At 39.3% G+C, this 18157-nt stretch overlaps 2 protein-coding genes across 3 annotated transcripts in view; both read right to left on the bottom strand.

Moving 5' to 3' along the window:
• Window positions 1-6647, bottom strand: part of glcci1a (glucocorticoid induced 1a) — an 11934-nt gene extending 5287 nt beyond the window's left edge. The window contains 4 exon segments of the mRNA XM_085790247.1: window positions 2396-2478; window positions 6076-6221; window positions 6224-6332; window positions 6606-6647. Coding sequence (XP_085646373.1) covers window positions 2396-2478; window positions 6076-6221; window positions 6224-6332; window positions 6606-6647 — 380 coding nt within the window.
• Window positions 6648-9397: 2750 nt separating this feature from the next.
• On the bottom strand, window positions 9398-16276 carry umad1 (UBAP1-MVB12-associated (UMA) domain containing 1). 2 transcript variants are annotated; one of them, XM_085792245.1, is made up of 4 exons: window positions 15989-16270; window positions 15186-15274; window positions 14198-14283; window positions 9398-10101 (listed from the first exon to the last, which is right to left on the bottom strand). In XM_085792245.1, exons 2-4 carry the CDS (start codon window positions 15265-15267, stop codon window positions 9838-9840), a joined length of 432 nt encoding a protein of 143 aa, XP_085648371.1. In that variant the 5' UTR covers window positions 15268-15274; window positions 15989-16270; the 3' UTR covers window positions 9398-9837. The 2 variants fall into 2 exon arrangements, with proteins under 2 accessions (XP_085648371.1, XP_085648370.1); XM_085792244.1 differs by having other exon boundaries at window positions 9399-10101; window positions 15984-16276.
• Between the last annotated feature and the right edge of the window lie 1881 nt (window positions 16277-18157).

Genomic DNA, 18157 nt, shown 5'->3' with positions numbered 1-18157 from the left:
TAGGCAATAAGCAGAGGACAGGAGTCATCGGGTGTTTGCTAAGATTCAAATTGTTTTTTAGTAATCCACAGGTACTCCTGGGCTCTGTTCAAGATAGAGTCCCTCTCCTCTAGAAAGGTTTCCACTGGATTATGTGGTAACTGTCTGTAAAATGAAGCATCTCCAAGCTGTCTAAATGCCTCGGTTATATAGTCTTTCTATCAAAATTTTCAAATTATTTTGTAGTTCATTTAGGGCCTTTCTTTCCAAAAAACTGATGTTGTACTTCTTGACATTATTTTTTGATTTTACAACAGTTTCGATATCTCTTTCTGCTAATTTGCTAAATGTGGCCAGAGTGGGGTTCGGTACACCAGGGGGGAGGAAAGTGGATTTTTTCTTAAATTTGCTCAAAGAGTCAGGGGCTCCCACAGTGACATTCGCTTTGTTATGAAAAGAGTGAAGTTGTCTAAAGAATTTATAAGAATCAACTTTCAATTTGAATGCATTAACTTTATTAGTGGGAACAAAAAGAACAGTAGTATGTGGGGTGGTGAGAGAATAATGTTGATTACCGAAAGTTCTGTCTCCGGGCCCAGCTGTGCAAAGAAAGAACTCACTGTACCTGAACCTTTAAGCCAATTTGTGGACTCCTTTGTTAATGACATTGTAAAGACTTTACCATGATATGTAGCAGACACCAGGGATGTCTTAAACCTTTTGACCAACATCTCTATGCTTCACAACTCCTTCTTGGTTACCTTTGATGTTGAAGCCTATACACCAACATACTGCATGGGGGTGGATTAGAGGCTATGGACTTTTATTTGGAACCCAGAAAAGATGATCTCCCTGCTGAATTGTTTATGATGTTGACCAAGTTTACTGAAATCTAATTACTGTATGTTCGATAAAAAATATTTTTTGCAGTCTCAAGGCACCAGCATGGGGTCCCCTTTTGCCCCCAACTATGCAAACCTGTACATGGCATTGTGGGAGGAAAGGCATATTCAATAACAACCCATTTGCTGATAAAATGTTGTTCTTTCGCAGATTTATTGACAACATCATTATGGGATTCACAGGTAGTGAGGACGAGCTCAAGGCATTCAATGATTATATGAATGAAACTTATCCTAACTTAAAATTTACTATGGAATACAATCGTGAAACTATTCACTTCCTAGATCTACTCATCTCAGTCAACAATAACTCTCTCTCTCTCTCTCTCTCTCTCTCTCTCTCTCTCTTAAAAGCACAGACAGAAATACTATTTTACATGCCGAAAGCTTCCACCCTGATCACCTCATCAACAACATCCCTTACAGGCAATTCATCAGGTTGAGAAGAATTTGTAGCAATGAAGAGGACTATCACGCGAAGGCACAAGAAATGGCTGAAGGATTTCAACAAAGGGGATATGACAAATCCCTTATTGACAGTGCTATGGCAAAAGCCAACAGAAGAGATAGAGAAGAATTATTAAACCCAAACCCTCCAACCACACAGCATGAAAATGAAAATAGCACAACCTATGTTTCTGAGTATTCCACAGTATCTCAGCAAGTCAAACAGATAATCACCAAACACTGGAAATTACTGGAATGTGACCCCAGCTTGAACCAGCTATCCTCCTCCAGACCTCGTTTTTGTTTTAAGAGAGGTAGAAACATAAGGGACATGATGGTCAGTCCAACACTGAACCCACACAAACTAATTCGCTGTCCCAGCAAGTTTATGGAAACTATAGATGTGGTAAATGTGCACATTGTGCCAACACATTTGATACCAAATCATTTAATCATCCCCACTCAGGAAAGAAATATAAAATAAAATAATTGACTAACTGCCTTTCCACCCATGTTGTTGTGTTGATTTGCCCCTCTGGTCTTATGTATGTTGGACAAACGAAACGTAACTTAAAATTGCGTATTGCAGAACATAAAGCGGCCATCAGAAACAACAACCTGGATTACGCCATTGCCAAACATTATCAAAACAAAAACCATGGCTCTGCTGCCTCCCTCAGGTTCATTGGGATTGAAAAAATAAATCCTAATCCCAGAGGAGGGAATATCATAAAACAACTGCTGAGAAGAGAGGCCTTTTGGATCAATGGACTCTCCACCATTGAGCCTTTCGGTATGAATGACTCACAGGACCTGAGTTGTTTTCTCTAAACTTGGTTGTTGTGATAACTGTTTTGTTGTTATAAATTTTTCTTGCAGTGTGATTGTGGTGCGCCACAATTAGGCTATGCTATTGTATTGTGTTCTATTGTATTATATTGTATGTGGTGAGCAGGGTTGCGGGGTAACGGATTACATGTAACGGTGGTGCCAAAATGTTGAACTATCCCTTTAACCCAGCTCCGCCGGCCGAGAGTGCTCTCATGCGGGAAAGAAAGGAGGGTTACGTGCTAAACTCATCGCCCGTCACTGGTGAAGTTGGCTTCATTTTGGTAATGGCGCTCTCGGGATGCCCAGCAATGTCCAACCTCTGGTAAACAACATGAATGAACTGCGACAGGATCACGTTGTTAAAAGGATCCTGGACTGTCGTGATGTTTATAATGAGCATGGTTTAACAGCAACGTCACACTGTTTCCAAAACCACACCGACTTCAGCAGAGATGTGAGTTTAAGGACAGTTTTAGAGTTGGCCTACAGATTTACTTGGCTCCTGTCATTACTTTATTTTCAAAATATCATTGTGCTGCTTGTCCTACACTCACAAACACAACCTATTTTAATCCGTGTATTTTTTCAAAGGTATTCTGCATAAGTATTAAAGGTTCAGAGGCTGTAGTCTGGACTGTAGAGCAGAGGAAGCTGCTCAGTTTTAATATAGCCTAGGCCTACTAATTCAATGTGATTGGCTATTCAATTTTTTTTTTTTAAATATGGCTGGATGATCAATAACAAATTTAAATGTGGTTTGACAAATTCAAGCATATTTATTAATGCTTTAGTTTAAAGGAGCCACGGTAGCCTAAGATCATGTGTAAGATCATTCAAAGCAAATTCAGTGTCCCAGTTAAAGGCGCTCAGGCAGGCGATTTTGAAGTAATCTAAAAGTAATAAACTACAGAAAGTATTCAGATTATATTACTTTAATTGAGTAATCCAAATACAGTACAGATTACATTTTAGGACATGTAATCAGTAATCTGTAGGGGAATACATTTTAAAAGTAACCCTCCCAACACATGGTGGTGGTGGGTGTATTGCTTCTATTTTATTTGAGTGTTGCTATACTGTTCATGTCACACAGATATATTATACTTTTGAGTTTTAAACTTTATTGCCATTTATGTTTTGGGTCATGTGACCAGAAGGTATATGAACACACCCAGCAACACCAGAGGGAACCTGACAATAAGCGAAACGCGTTGTTCACACTAAATTGTATCAGCATTCAGCATAGAGTCTTATCAGTGTGTGGTGGTCGTTCTTCTCAATCTATTTTACGTACTCCTGCTGCCCACCTGCACCTGAGGAACTGTGGCTGTGCAGGGAGATTCGTCTCACTTCAGTGTTATAGTTATTGTTTGTATCTGTTGAATAACACAGATGATAAGGAACTTAGAAAATAATTGGATATTAAATCTTAATATTGATAAAAATAATCGCAAATAGGTCAATTTCTGAAATCGTTCAGCCCTACCTTCATCTTCTCAGACTGATACTTTAACTCAAAGACAGGGTTTTATCTACCAAAGGGATATCAACAAAGCAGACAGCAAAATACTGATATAACACAACCTTATCCAGTAGGATGATCCTCTACTAAAACACCAGTGCAGTGCATATTCCCAAAACATTATTTGGATTTAACCAACCACATATTCAAAGCCTAAATAGTCTGCACTTAGAAATATAACAGTTCTAGGATATTAACCATAACACATTTGAGTCAGATTTGGATTATGAACTTGGACAATGTGACTGATGATGTTTTACAAGTCCACCAAAACCTAGGAACAGAGTGAGAACCAGCTGATTTCAGACTATTGCTCCCCATCTCCTTGACTAAAGACTCAACATTTTAAACTTGTGTGCACTACCTTAACATTACTGTTATTTGCTGACACCAAACCTGTGAAGGTGGAGCCATCAAGTTTTCCTGATTGGTGTTCCTGCAATTCACTGTTCAACATGCTAACCCTAACATTTACTAAATAGAAAAATAGTTCTGAGTCATCCTCTCACCAAAGTTGCAAACGCTGAAACCCACTACATGGGTAATATGCAGGGCCCTGAGCATCAAACTCCTGACCCTGCCATCTGCTTCCTTAGCATACATCCTGATCAATCAGACCAGGCTTTTTGTGGATCTGCTATTGTAGTGCATGCACCTGGAGCTTGAATGCTCACCTTTTTTTTCTCAGTTTAGCAGAGATGTAAAAAGTGGTTATATAGGTGACCATGGTCAGTTCAACCAGTCTGTCCATTTTCCTCAGACCCCTCGCTTCACCTCAGAGCTGCTGCTCCACTTTAAGTGAAACCTCCATGAACTGTTGTGAGTGAAAATCTATGAGATGGGCAGTGTGAGGATCAGTCACTGTCTGTCTAACACCAACTCAGTTAAAGAGATCACATTTCTCCTCATTCTGATGCTTTAACATTAACTGAAGCTCCTCACCTGGAGCTGTGTGATTATGCTGCCACATGATTGTCTAATTGGATGATTAGGCTACATGAACAAGCATGTGTTCAATCATTAAACACATTCAATAAATTTCAATGACATCTGTCAAATCATATTCTAGACAATATTTAGACTCTTTAACACAAATACAGAGATCATATTATAGTCATGACACATGCTGCATATTTGCTTAAAAACACCAAAGCTGAGTCAGTGAATATAGTCAAATATATTGTATATTTTCATTCGTTCATGTTTGCAAAATAGTGTTTTTACATGCACGTAGATGCAGATACTGGTGTGCTGGCCCAGAGGGCTCTGTTTATATCCCACAGACCGCTAGGCCTCAGTGTTGCTATAGGAGCCATGGTCCTACCAGCTGATACCGAATTACATCCACTCTCAATGATGCTATACGACCTCAAAGTAAAGCAATTCAGAACAAGCTCTTCGTGCTCCCAGAATATGCTTAAAAATCCGACTAATTATCCATGACATGTAGATTAGCGAGCCATTTTCATCTTCGACAAAGTAGCTGTATCATCACTACACAGGCAACCATATCCTAACGTGTTTTCGCAATGGTAATAATATAATAACACTCGTTTTAGCTAGTGTTAAATTACAACGTTAAAACGCCATGGCAATATGCGAATAACACTCTAAAATGATGTGCGTTTAAATGATTTTTGATATTCACATTGAAATCGGAACATTGGCAATGAGATCTATAGTGAAAACATGTATTCATATGCGTATTTACCCTCTAAGCTTGACGCGTCAACCATCAAATCCCTGGTGTATGAGCCTACATTTAAAGCTAGACAACTAGCCTAGCATAATAGCCTAACGTTACCTATGCACCGATATGGGAGGTTCAAGTGAAGCTAGAGAGACAACGGTAACGTTACGCTAAGGTGAATTAGCATTTAAAAACTTAACAATAATAGCTCGTCGGGCTTGGTGATGGATTTGTATAGCCTTAGACACAGCCTCCTGTCATCTGTCTTACTAATGACAGTCCGCTTTATAATTCGGGTTGCATCTTGTTCACAAAACTGTGTTCAAATGAGCAAAAACGTGATATTTCTTGCAGCTTTGACTGTTATTATGACTAGCTTCCCGCACCAAAACACAACATAACGCCTGGTACCAACAGTCGGAACACAGACTGAAGTTGACATTTTCATTAAGTCTAATGTTGTAAAGTCGACAATACTCCAAGCCGAACAGAAGAATAGCATGTGACTCTTTGGAAATTGGTGGTTTCAATTTCTAAATTCTTGCATCGCCTTAATTCATCTTCGGAACCAGTTAATCTGGCTCTTTTTTTAAACTAGTTCCGCGACATACTGAACAGGCACGACCCTTAGCATAGCACCAAGCTATCTGACCGATGACGGGTACATTAGAGATGAACTTCAACCACTTGAGTGATGTTGTTACCTTTGGAGGACAGGGAGCCTTCCAGCTGGACTTTCGCTGCCCGGCGGGGACGGTCTCTGCCCGGAGGCCAGGCTTCCGTCGACTCGTGCAGCGTGAACTCAGGTTGGCGGAACTGAAGCTATGGTTCTCCGTTGGTCCTGTGTTGCTCCGGCTGCTGAGGAGGAGGAGGAGGAGGAGGAGGAGGAGGAGGAGGGAGCCGAGCGCGTTGGGCTGGGATGGTTTCCACGCACTAGCTGGTACCGTATGTCGTGTGTTGACTAGGTTGTGGTGGTGTGGACACAAGAAGCGCAGGGGGCTACAGTAACTCAACGTTAACGGGGGAGCGGCTGTGTTTTCTTCCAGCTGTTGGGACGGGCCGGCTGCTGCTTAATGATGCTGATATGACCTGCCGCCGTCACTTGATGAATAAAAACATGACAGGTAAAATAAATGTTCCTGGAATATTTCATGGTCTACATTTATACAGTTGTTTCACGGTGCACGAAACTTATTTGAAAAGAAAAAAAAAAAAAGTTTTTCCCACCCCTAACCGTTTCCAGGCAGTTGTTAGTCTCAACACAGGAGGTTGACATCTGGATGGGTCCCAGACCAAACTATGGAACAGGTTGAATGTGGGGTTAAAAGAATGTCCAAACATAATCCAGTTCAAAAAGAAGTAGGTCTACAAAGAAATTATTTTCAATATGTACAGGAATGAGGGTGTTTGTCAACCACAAGGTGCTTATTTGTTATTTATTTAGGTATTTACCCACTTATTTATTTGTTGCTCTGTTGGTGTTACTTTCAGTTTGTCTTTGTCTGTATATAGAGAGATAAAGAGTAGTGATAATATGTTAGAATAAATCCAGCTAGATAAACTCATAAATTAACTTATTGATTATAATGACAAGAAAGCTTGATAGATAATTTATGAATAAGGGGTGGGAGTAAATAAGTTTTACTTCCCACTCCGTTTCGGATATGAAAAAACAAAAACAAAAAAAATCAAATTATCTTTATTTTCAATTATTTTATTTTTGCTCGTGTTGTCTTTGCAAAGTATTTATTCATGTCTGTCCATTACTGTATTATGTTTTATTTCTTTTAACATGTCCGAAATAAACTTAAACTAACTAACTAACTTCCTGAGCAATTCAATGGGTCTTTATGGTATGATGTGGCTTAAACCACTATGAGCGACAGATACAACTAAAGATATTTTGGGGCTTTTAAGGCTGGTGATTGCTATACATTGTGAATTTCAATCATCATTGATAACATCATTTAATGGCGTGCAAATTAGTTTGGCTCAGACATTCTGAGATGAAATGCTGTATGACACTTGCTCCTTCTTGTCCCTCTGGCACCTCCGAGTTATCAGTTCTACAACTTTGTTTGGATTCAGAGTATTTGTAGCATGTGTTGTTAAATGGATGAAGATGTTTCCTGAAGTTGTCTGGTTTCTTCTTTCCATGTATTTTCTTGATGCTGAGCAGTGAGCTCTCACCACTGGATAATTTCATTGAATAAACTCTCAATTCATATTCATATTTAGGGATTTAAAAAACAAAAACAAAGATTCAGCAGTGAAAAAGCTGACCCCAGTAATGGAAGTTACAGTATTGCTACATCTTTGAGTTTTAACTGTATACATTTTGAATAGATGGAAGGGGGAAATGCACATTGTAAATAAATGTGAGAGCACCCATCCTTGAAGTCCAGGTCTCTGCATGGACTGCTTATCAGAGATATTAAGTACTAGGACCTAGGTCTATGTAAACAAATGTTTGTATTTGTCACAGTTCAACACCTTCCCTAATTCAAAAGCCTATAAAGGGGTAAAATTAAGTATTAATTAAGCCAACTTCATGTAAGCTGTTAAGAAAATTATTTAAGCCAGGATAAACATCAAACGTCATTACTGTGTTTTAACAGCAAAAAAGTAAGAGATAAGATGTATGCAACTACACCACTTTTCAAACAAAAATACATAAAACACTGTGTACACTACTGTCATGATATATATATATATTACTTTATTCAAAGTGTCTACTACTGAAATGATAAATAATAACCAAAATCTGCTGCTGTATTGGAACGAGGTCATATTCAGGAAGCAAAATAAGAGCATGGTTGACATTTGAGGGGAAATTGTACTTGTAGAAATTGATGGTAATACTGAGTATCCTATGATAAACACAGTTGGGTCGTGAAGCCTCATAGAGAATAACTTATCTCCTCATCTTTATTCCTGTGTAGTGACAGATACACTGCTAAAACCTGAGGAGAGCCAGCACTGTCCTTTCAACTCCAAAACAGTGACAGAATCAAGTTTGTGATGAGATTGAACTATTGGTCAGCTAAGTGTTTTTCCCATGTGGTGTAGTAACATAAAAAAAACATTTTTAAAAAAAATACCACACAACCCATCTAGAAACATCCCAAAGAAAGAGTCTCTAGTGCTGCATTTTTCTGTTCAGTGAGTGTCAGAGAAGAAGAGCAGCAGTTTGTTACCCAGATGGAGCGCTGTGCTCATTTCATCAAACAAATATGAAAAGCACATTGTGTCTCCCATGACTTCCTCTCTGATCATGTTATAACAAAGTTATCAAATAGGGTTTTAAGTAACATGTAGTCTGAATGGGCCATGTTAAAATGTGGTATCTGTGAGCAAAGACACCAGCTGACTCTAGGTTGAATGCAAATACACCATAATGATGTGAATAATATCTCACTTTCAACACACTTTCCAGAAATGGTTTTGGTCCTGCGCATGTGATTCATTGTCCAAGTAGACCTACTATGCTTTTAATAAAGTTAGGGCCCCACCGTCTATCCTTGAATAAGTTCTCATAGCGTTTGTAATGATTCCCTGTTTAAAATAATACACCACTGACATATTGTCGGACTATTGTCATTACAGATAATTCTAATAATCAGCTGGCCTGCTCTCCCTGCTTTCCCTGTATACAACCCAGCCCGTCCACCAGAAGCTGCCTTCATCAGCTACTGCTGACTGATCTGTACTATTCTCCATATTGTTCCATATTCCATGTTGTAAACTGATCTCTCAACTGTTTCTAACCCTGAGGTTTCTCCTATTTTTTCTTTCCTCAAAGGATGTGAGGGCAGAGGATGTTGTCATGAGCCCTTTGAGACAAACTGTAAGAAAAAAAGGATAAGGGATATAAAATAAACTTACTTTGCCATTGGCCTGTGCATATTCTCATTTGTCCAGGTCATAGTATCTCAAAGGAGGTTACTTTGCCATGCCAATGTAGAACAACTTGTGTTAAGTTAATCATGGAGACCTAGGAAAAATGGAGGCATACCTAAAAATCAAGTGGAAAAGAGACAAACCTGAAGCCATCAATGTTCATTTTTTAATTTAGCAGCATAGGTCATAGGTTTCCTTGGACTGCATTGGATGCTGAATATACTGTATGTATGTGTCACTGAGAATTTAATTCCCATAATACATGCACACAGATCTAGATGACTGGCAGTATTTTGTAAATAACTACACTTAGCCCAAACACAGCCCAGAGTTTTACATACAAGGTTCAGGCCTTCAGGGCACTGTTACATTCTAGTTCAAGGAATCAAATGATCAGAAATGTCTGGGGAATTTGAAAGGGTAGTCAAAAAACAAAAGGGAGTCATAGACAACAGTGAGGAACAGTATATAAGCTGTCATAGTTATTGTTGGCAACAGCATTTCAGTTGAATTTACGACAGTGTGAGCTCCTGATGTCAATGTTCTGTTAGTAAAATTCATACTAACTAGGCATTATGGAGCACTGAGTTCTCTAAAGTGAAATCATACTGAAAATTAGCCAGGTTGTAATTAATATCCCGCGATAGCAGCATATCAGGAATAGCGGGGTATCCAGACTGCATGGTCAGGACATGAGGAGCCAATGTGAAGGGGACATCTCCAAGGACATCTGGGACGGCTGAAGCTGTTTCCACTGCTGAGGGTGCTGCAATACACGAGTCTGAAGGGAGCTCTCTGGCAGAGGGTTGATCAGGAGTTATGTAGAATGACTGTGAAGAGAGGGAGACACAGATTTAATGTCAGTGTTGAAAAAAATGTTATGTTTGTCATGTCACAAAGAAAACTACAGCAGTAGCTCACAGTCACACAGACAATACAATGGGCTGACAGGGGTTAAAGGCACTGCCAGTGAAACAAACATTTCTCAGGATGAAGCAAATATGTGTCTAAATATTTCCTAGCCTTCCTAGTCTACATTAATAATATCGGGTTCTCTGGACATGATGAAGTTACATCCACAATTTGTTTTTACTATTTTCACCCGGGAATAGCACCTAAATTGCCTTCTGTATTGTGTGACAACTAGAGAAACTTTGACAATCAGTATAGTGGGGCAGATAAGCTCATATTGTGCATTTTATGACTAAAGCATGAAACTTTCAGCATTTCATCTACGTTACCCCAAGGTTTGATTTCAGATGTGGAACCACTTTGGTGGCTGACCTTTGGTGACCTTTAGAGGTCTTTGACCTCAGTGTTGCATTATTCCACATTATTCTCCATTGTAAACATATGAAAATCTGGGAAGTAAATCATTACCAAGAAATGTCTTCACCATTGTATTTAGGAAGCTGCGTAACATCATGTAATAACTGTGCCACCTTGTGGCTAAACATCTACACTGAAGTCATCATAACTTCATAAGTTCTCATTTTCATTATGAATAGCCTACTATTATTGTTATTTGAAGCCGTGTCAGTCTTGACTATGGGTGATGGGGTCCTCTATGTCTGCTAGTGTCTGTAGCCTACAGTAATATTTTTGTCGACATTATTAAATTGAGGAACTTTTATTTTGAAGGGCACAGGGCAAGGAAGCACACTAGGACCCGCCCACCCACGGAAACAAAATATTGAGTGGTAAATTCGTTTTGTTAAATAAGAACCAAAAACGAGAAAACAAACTGAAATTTTGATTTCCGTTTTTTTTTCCAAAACGAAAAAACGGCTTGTTTCTGGTTTCTCCTTATGTCAATTATTCCCAGAAAACAGACTGATAAAACGTACCTTGGTCCACATTGATGTGTCAAATGTCAGACTGCCGTTTTTCTTTTTGTTTTTTGTTTTTTTAACATGTTTTAATTTGAGAAAATGAGCATAGATCACAGTTATTCAACATACAAAATTTTTCTTATTTTCTTTCCCCCCACCCGACCCTACCATGCTGTCTATATGAAAAATAAATTAATAATGAAAATAAACTCAGTGAGTGAAAAACTCACCTCAAATGTTGCACTAAAAAGGTTGCAAGCATGGAAATATACAAGATTAAAATAATAATAAGTAAACTGAGAAATAATAATAATAGATATAAAAAAACAAAAAAAAAATATTTGTTGGGTTTTTTTAAGGAAAGAAAAAAGTGAATATTCAAGAATATAACCCCCAGGTTTACTGAGGTCTCTGAGTTTATTCCTGCCTAATTCTCAATTTTGTGGGAGGACTTCAAGCTTCTGGCCCACGTTTCATGGAATTTTTGGGTCGACCCTCTATTGCAGTATTTTATTTTTTCTAACTTAAAGAATAGAATCAAGTCTTTCATCCAAGAGGAAGCTTTGGGTGGATGTGCTGATTTCCACTCTAGCAGGATTCTTCTCCAGGCAAGGAGAGTTGAAAAGGCTAGCACATTTTTAATTGTATTTGTCATTGATATACACTCTCCTGGGACTCCAAATATAGCCATTTCTGCACTGGGTTGGATATCTCTGCTAAAAGCCTCAGATAAAGTTTGAAACATCGTAGTCCAAAAATGATACAGTTTATTGCAGGACCAAAACATATGGGCCAGGTTGGCTTAGCTATATGACAACGTTCACATGTTTCACTCACTGACATTAGAATAGATCCTAGAGAGTCTGACTCTGCTATAATGGATTTGATGGAGAACCTTGAACTGAATTAAACTAAGGCGAGCACATGAGGTTGATCCATTTACTCTAATGCACCATCCCAGTTTGCATCGGAGATATCGATTCCAAGGTCTTCTACCCAATCTGCTCTAATCTTATCGAGTGTCACTTTATTAAAGCAGATATCAGTGGAATGTTTTTGTTATGTAATATAAGTCCTAAATAGTCCTATTTTCCGTCAGCAATCACTTACATGAAGTATTTCAGCCTAAACACGAGTCTCTCCGTCACTCTGCTCTGCTGTAACCCGAGGAGAAAATTTTCCTTGTGGGATACAAGTGTTATCCAATGAGGGGAGAGAACGGCATGAAGGGCTGTGTGTGCAGCCAAGGGATGCGCGTGAATGTGGTGACGTAGCACGAGGACCAATTGATGCCTGACAAGGGCGGGGGCTGCTAACTCATGGTGCGTTCACGGAAACTCGTACTTTGTGTTTTTCCTTCCTGTGAAGTCATACCAGTTCGATCTGGTACGAGTTCACGGGTCGGAAGTTACGAGTGGCCGTTATAGGGAACTTTCACAGACAACAGGACGGTAAAAACACGAGCTACGGGTTACCTGGAACGCTACCAAGTCGTAGTTGTGACTTGAAGCTGTAACTTACGGTTTCAAAAGCCTGCCTTGAACACAGCATTAGCCGAAACGGCCGTGCCGCTGTTATCTGCTTTAAGTGATGTGATGGCGATGCTATTATACATTTTTGAGATAAGACCTCTGCGGTGGGTGGGAATTTGTAGAATGATATTATCTATTCTTTTTTTGGAGGTAAATTAGGAAAACATGGGCTGATGGTACGAAGAAACTGGCGAATCTGAAGATAGCGGAAAAGGTTAGAGCGCTGTAAGTTAAATTCGGTGGAAATAGCATCAAATGTAGCAAAAATTAAGTCTATATAGAGATCACTGAATTTACTTAAGCCTGTCCTCTGCCACTGAGCAAAGACAGGATCTAATTTGGCTGGGAGAAAGGCATGATAATTCCAAATGGGACTATAAAAAGAGAAATCTGTCAGATTGAAATTGTGAAATTACAAAACAAAACCGTGAACTGAACTGAACCGTGGATTTTGTGAACCATTCCACCCCTAACAGGGGTTGTAAAATCCGTGTATTTTAATTTGGTAAGTTTAACAGGTTGAACTCACTCACTAGAATTAGTTTATAGGGTGAAATAAGGATACTGGATCTGAACTTTGAACAATCGTGTTAAGGTTATCCCCATTTATTGCATCAATATTTCAGTGGTGTGACTTCTGATGTGATGCTTTGAAACAAATCTGAGAAAGTTATGAAACCGACTGTCGCTGAGCTTGAGCTAACAAACCCACCTGGTTGGCATGAGATTAAAAAAAATGACAATCCCGTCTCTCTGAATTTACACGAGGGTCGTACAAACGGATAGATGTACAGATGGACAGATCGGCTTTAGCATTGTCCTCCAGACAGAGCCAAAAAGTCTCCAAATGATCATGTTTGTTTGGTATAAGCCCAAACAGATGTGTGTGATATTCCAGCAATATCTGTTTAAAGGGATAGTTCAACATTTTGGCAAATTAGCCCATTGCCATAATCCCTATAGTTTTAGGAGTAGGTGTGTTACCTTTCATTGTAGGTGCAATCAAATACACAATCAAACAACTCCAAAACGCTCTTGTGGACAAGTTGTGACCTGCACATTCAACACGCTATGAGATAATAACGGAACGTTGCGAGACAGAGTTGTTTTGTGGTAAATTCATGCAAAACCGCTTTTGTGCGTGCGATCTTGTCGGGGGCAGTTTTTCGGCAAACCGTCTCTGCATTTACCTCTAAAACAACTCTGTCTCGTAACGGTCCGTTATTATCTCATAGCGTGGTGAATGTGCAGGTCACAACTTGTCCACCAGAGCGTTTTGGAGTTGTTGGATTGTGTATTTGATGTGTTTGATGAGGGAAAGCAAGAAATTCCATTAGCCTCCGTAGCGTAGCTCTGAGCAGCTTGCGACTCTGCTCCGCCGTTCTTAAAATAGCTTGCACCAACAATTAAAGGTAACGAACCTACTCCTAAAACTATAGGGATTATGGCAAAGGGCCAATTTGCCAAAATGTTGAACTCTCCCTTTATGTAAACAGAATAGACGTCATACTGGTCTCAAAATCAAAATACTTTCTTCTTCAGATGTCATGTCATGAGCTCACCTTTGATGGCTGCACTATGACATTTGTTGATGGGTGTGCAATGTTCATGCTCTGCATCTCCCTCCTCTGTTCTTCAAACGTCTGTCCTGCATAGAAAAACAAGGCAGATATAAAACATTTTACTAAAACTTCAAAAGGGCTGCTCCAACTATAAAGGGTTTCTTCTTTTCTTTTAATGGTTATATTAAAAAGGGTCCTATGTTCCCCAGTATGTATTGCGACTGGGGAACATACAGTATAGGACCCTTTTTGGTAAAAAGGGGAGAGAATCACGTAAACAAGCGCGAGATTAGACTTGACATCACACATGAAATCAGGACTACGTTCGTTGCCGGAAGAGACTGCCTGTAACATAGTGAAGCAGACATCACAGAAGGGACAACACGGCTGAGTTTATGGGCACCCCTATTAGTTTGAGACCGAGTTTACTGAAGACGAGCTGAAGGAAAAGGAGGAGAAAAATGAAAGAGGGACAGCTGCCGGTGGAGTCTCAATGCTGGGGAATGATGTGGCTGTGGTCACTGCCTGCCAGTGGGCGCTGTAACTAAATGTTTGTGCTGCCAGTCGGACTCGGACGTGTGTTGTCAGTGCCTGGACGCGGAAAGTTGACTGCATAACGTATAACTGGAGGCGAGTGGGTGAGTTGTTTTTGTCTCTTTTCAATAGAAACCAGGCAAAGCTAACAGATGTTTGATGCCTCGTATTATGATGATGTTTGGTGCTGTTCTCATTATTTGTGGCTATGAGTGGCTTTTTTATGGCAGTTTGCACGTGGAGAAATAGACTGGGCTGTTTGTTATGGGACTGTTGCTAAAGTTGCTACAACTAGAGAAGCTAGCAGTTAGCAGACTTCAAGGGGGGGTCTAACTCGGAGTCACAGTGCGTTGGACCATGGGTTAAATTTACGCCGGAATATCCCTTTAACTTTCAAAATGTTTCCCCCCACCCTCCGGTGTTCCACCATTACTCATATTTGTTGTTTTCTCACCAATGATGACAAAACCTCCATCAGCTTCTTTGTCGGCTGTTGACTTCTTTGCTTCTTTGCGCAGTCCAAGGAAACTCAACATGACTCGTCTGTCAGAGGGAATAACAGTTCATCATCTGAGCTCCTAGACATCTTCATAACAACTTCATTAACAAGTTAACTCAAAGCTGAAAACAAATGTGAAAATGATTACAATTCAAAAGAAACAATTTGATGATGAGGAATGATATGTAAATTGAATTTCCCAGGGACCCACTCACTCAAATCACCACCTGTGGGTCCTGGGGACTCACTGCATTGAAAATCACTGTAATTCTGATCCAGCTCCACTGGACTTTAAAAGTAAAGGTGACGCCAGCTCTAAATAAGTTAAATTGTGAAACAGTGGCGCTTTTGTAGCCGATTTTAAGATGAAACTCTGAAGCATAAGTTACCATGGTGATCAAGCCGGGTTAAAAGAGAACCACCTTGGTCCGGGTATAAAAGTATAGCCTAATCCGTTTTTTCGTTTTAAAACAAAAACGGAAAAACCAAATAACCCACCTTCGTGATGGGGGAAGCCTGGCTTTAGACTCAACATAGCTCGCTAACAAACTAAACTCGCTTCGTAGTAACTTAACGTTAAGTTACCCCTCTGGACGAAACAAACAAACAAACACGATTAAGGAGCTTTGTTTGTGTCTGTGTAAGAAACATTTACCTTCTAAATTCTGCTTCTGAAACCGCCAAGTCAGAAAACTATAAGTCAGGACAAAACTATGATACTGCTAGGATGAAATGATAGAGTGGTGGTCTTACGTTACTGTTTTTTGTCTTCTCCAGAAGTTCGGAAAACGACCTTTAAGTCAGTTCATTGTCCCGTGATGTTTTACTTCCTCTTAGTTTGGTTTTCTTTGTTAGTTCCGATCCAGTGGCTCAGTCATGTGTTAGAGTTTAGTTCCCCCAATCTTTGGCAAACCGCTGAAGAATGTTAAATCAACTTTGATGTCTTCCTCTGTGTACGATTATCCATGTTGTTGTGTCATAGCATTGACGCCACTAACCCCGTATGCTCCGTGCTCGTGTAGAAACTACAAATGTCCCTGTCGGTTCCACAGCACGTTAGCCAAGCCTGTCGGAACTATTTATTAATGTTTCCGGGGGATGAAATGTCAGAGCACAACGGATGTGACGTAGCGTCATGCGGAACGAAGTTCCGGGTTCTTTTTTGTTTGTTTTCCTTGACAAGCTGACAAGCTTTATATTACAGTAAAGACATTATACAAACAAACATGACAGTAAACAACATGACATCATAAAAAACAACAGTGAAGTACTGGGAGTGCGTAATATCACACAAAGAGCAGAGCTTGACCAAAAAAATATTTTAAAAAATATAAATGAAATAAAATAAAGAAATAGAATAAAATAAATAAACACAATGTATCAGGATGCATTTAGATAAATTTGATCAAAAAAGAAACAATAAATAAATGAATATATATGCTAAAATGGAGAAAACAGGAAAAAAAAAAACATATTGAGTGATAATATTTTTCATAAGACCAGATGTCTTGAAAGCATTCTTGTTTTTACTGATTTTACATAGGCTACAGAGTAAAAAAAAAAGATTAAAGTTTCACATAAAACAAAGTTTCATTTGACACAGCCTGGAGAAATGTAGCCTTATGGATGTGAAATTTACCCAACAGACACAGCAATTTTATAACATTTTTAACTTCTTCATTGTTACATTCAACATTTATTGTCATAAGACCATATTTTCAGTAGCCTAATCGTGATCAAAACTTTATGAGATTCCCAAATCAATAAAGATATTTGAGTCCAAAAGTTAGTAGAATATGGACATCTGTAAAGGGTTGAAAAGAAATAGCCTACACCAAATTCATTGAGTGTATAGGTTTAAAAAGATGCTAAAAATACATTGAATTCATAGAGTAGAAATGATTAAAAACAGTATAGTGTACAGAAAATATGTTGTCATTTAAGTTGTAGGAGTTCATTATGGGATAAAAATACTGAGTGCATTAAAAATTGTGTTGGAAATTGTTTAACAAAAAGAAAACTAGACACCCCTATAAATATGTTTTTTTTTTTATTTCATTTTATTGTGTCAAAAAATGGGATTTCAGTGCTTATTTCATTGTACTGTAATTGTAGCGCGATACGCTCACATGTCAGTAGGGGGCGCCTTGCGCCTGAGAGGAAAAAGCCCTGTATCAGCACATCAGCTGACTGACACTAAACTCTTCTTTCCAAGTTAGCCTATTTTGCACATCTGTCCACAACACTTGTAAACCACAATCCGGTGAAGAATCCTCTACCACCTAGCCTGAACACAGAGATGATGATTGTAGCTTTGAGGACCAGGATGGAATTACTGAAGTTTCTGACAGCCAATCACTGTCTCAGGTATCCAGTTACTCAGATCTAGACCAAGGCCAGGACCAGGTCAGTCTGCATCACCCAGTTGCCATGGATCACTCAGTGGCTATCACAGACTGCCCAGTGATATCAGAGATCCATTTCTGTTTATCAGAACTAGTATAGGGGGTGTAGTTGTTGTAGACTAGGCGTACCCATATGATAACATAACGCTGACCCTGAAATTGCATTTGGGCCACACACAGATGCTGAATTTGATCCAGATGACACACTGATTTATCAGGCTGAAACACCTGACCGTTCACATCAAACAAAAATAATAACTATACACCATGCAAATTGCTTCAATGACATGATTGAAGCATTTTCTGACCCAGAGACTCTGACCAGACCACTGGCCGAGAGGAGATTACCCCCAGATAATCCAGAACAAGCTGGTAGCGGGTCAGGAGTTCAAAGAGATGTCTACAGTGCTTTTTGGCAATAATTCGTTGCACACTCGGCACAACAATTAAAGTATCCTTCATCAGCTGACACCTGGCTTTTTTTGGGCTGACCCAAACTTTTCTCAATGATCTGGACTATGA

Source organism: Trachurus japonicus, chromosome 11 (genome assembly GCF_045865225.1).
Source record: "Trachurus japonicus isolate A0001 chromosome 11, Traja_1.0".
Classification (NCBI taxonomy): Eukaryota; Metazoa; Chordata; class Actinopteri; order Carangiformes; family Carangidae; genus Trachurus; species Trachurus japonicus.
This window is presented reverse-complemented; position numbering and strand designations above follow the sequence as displayed.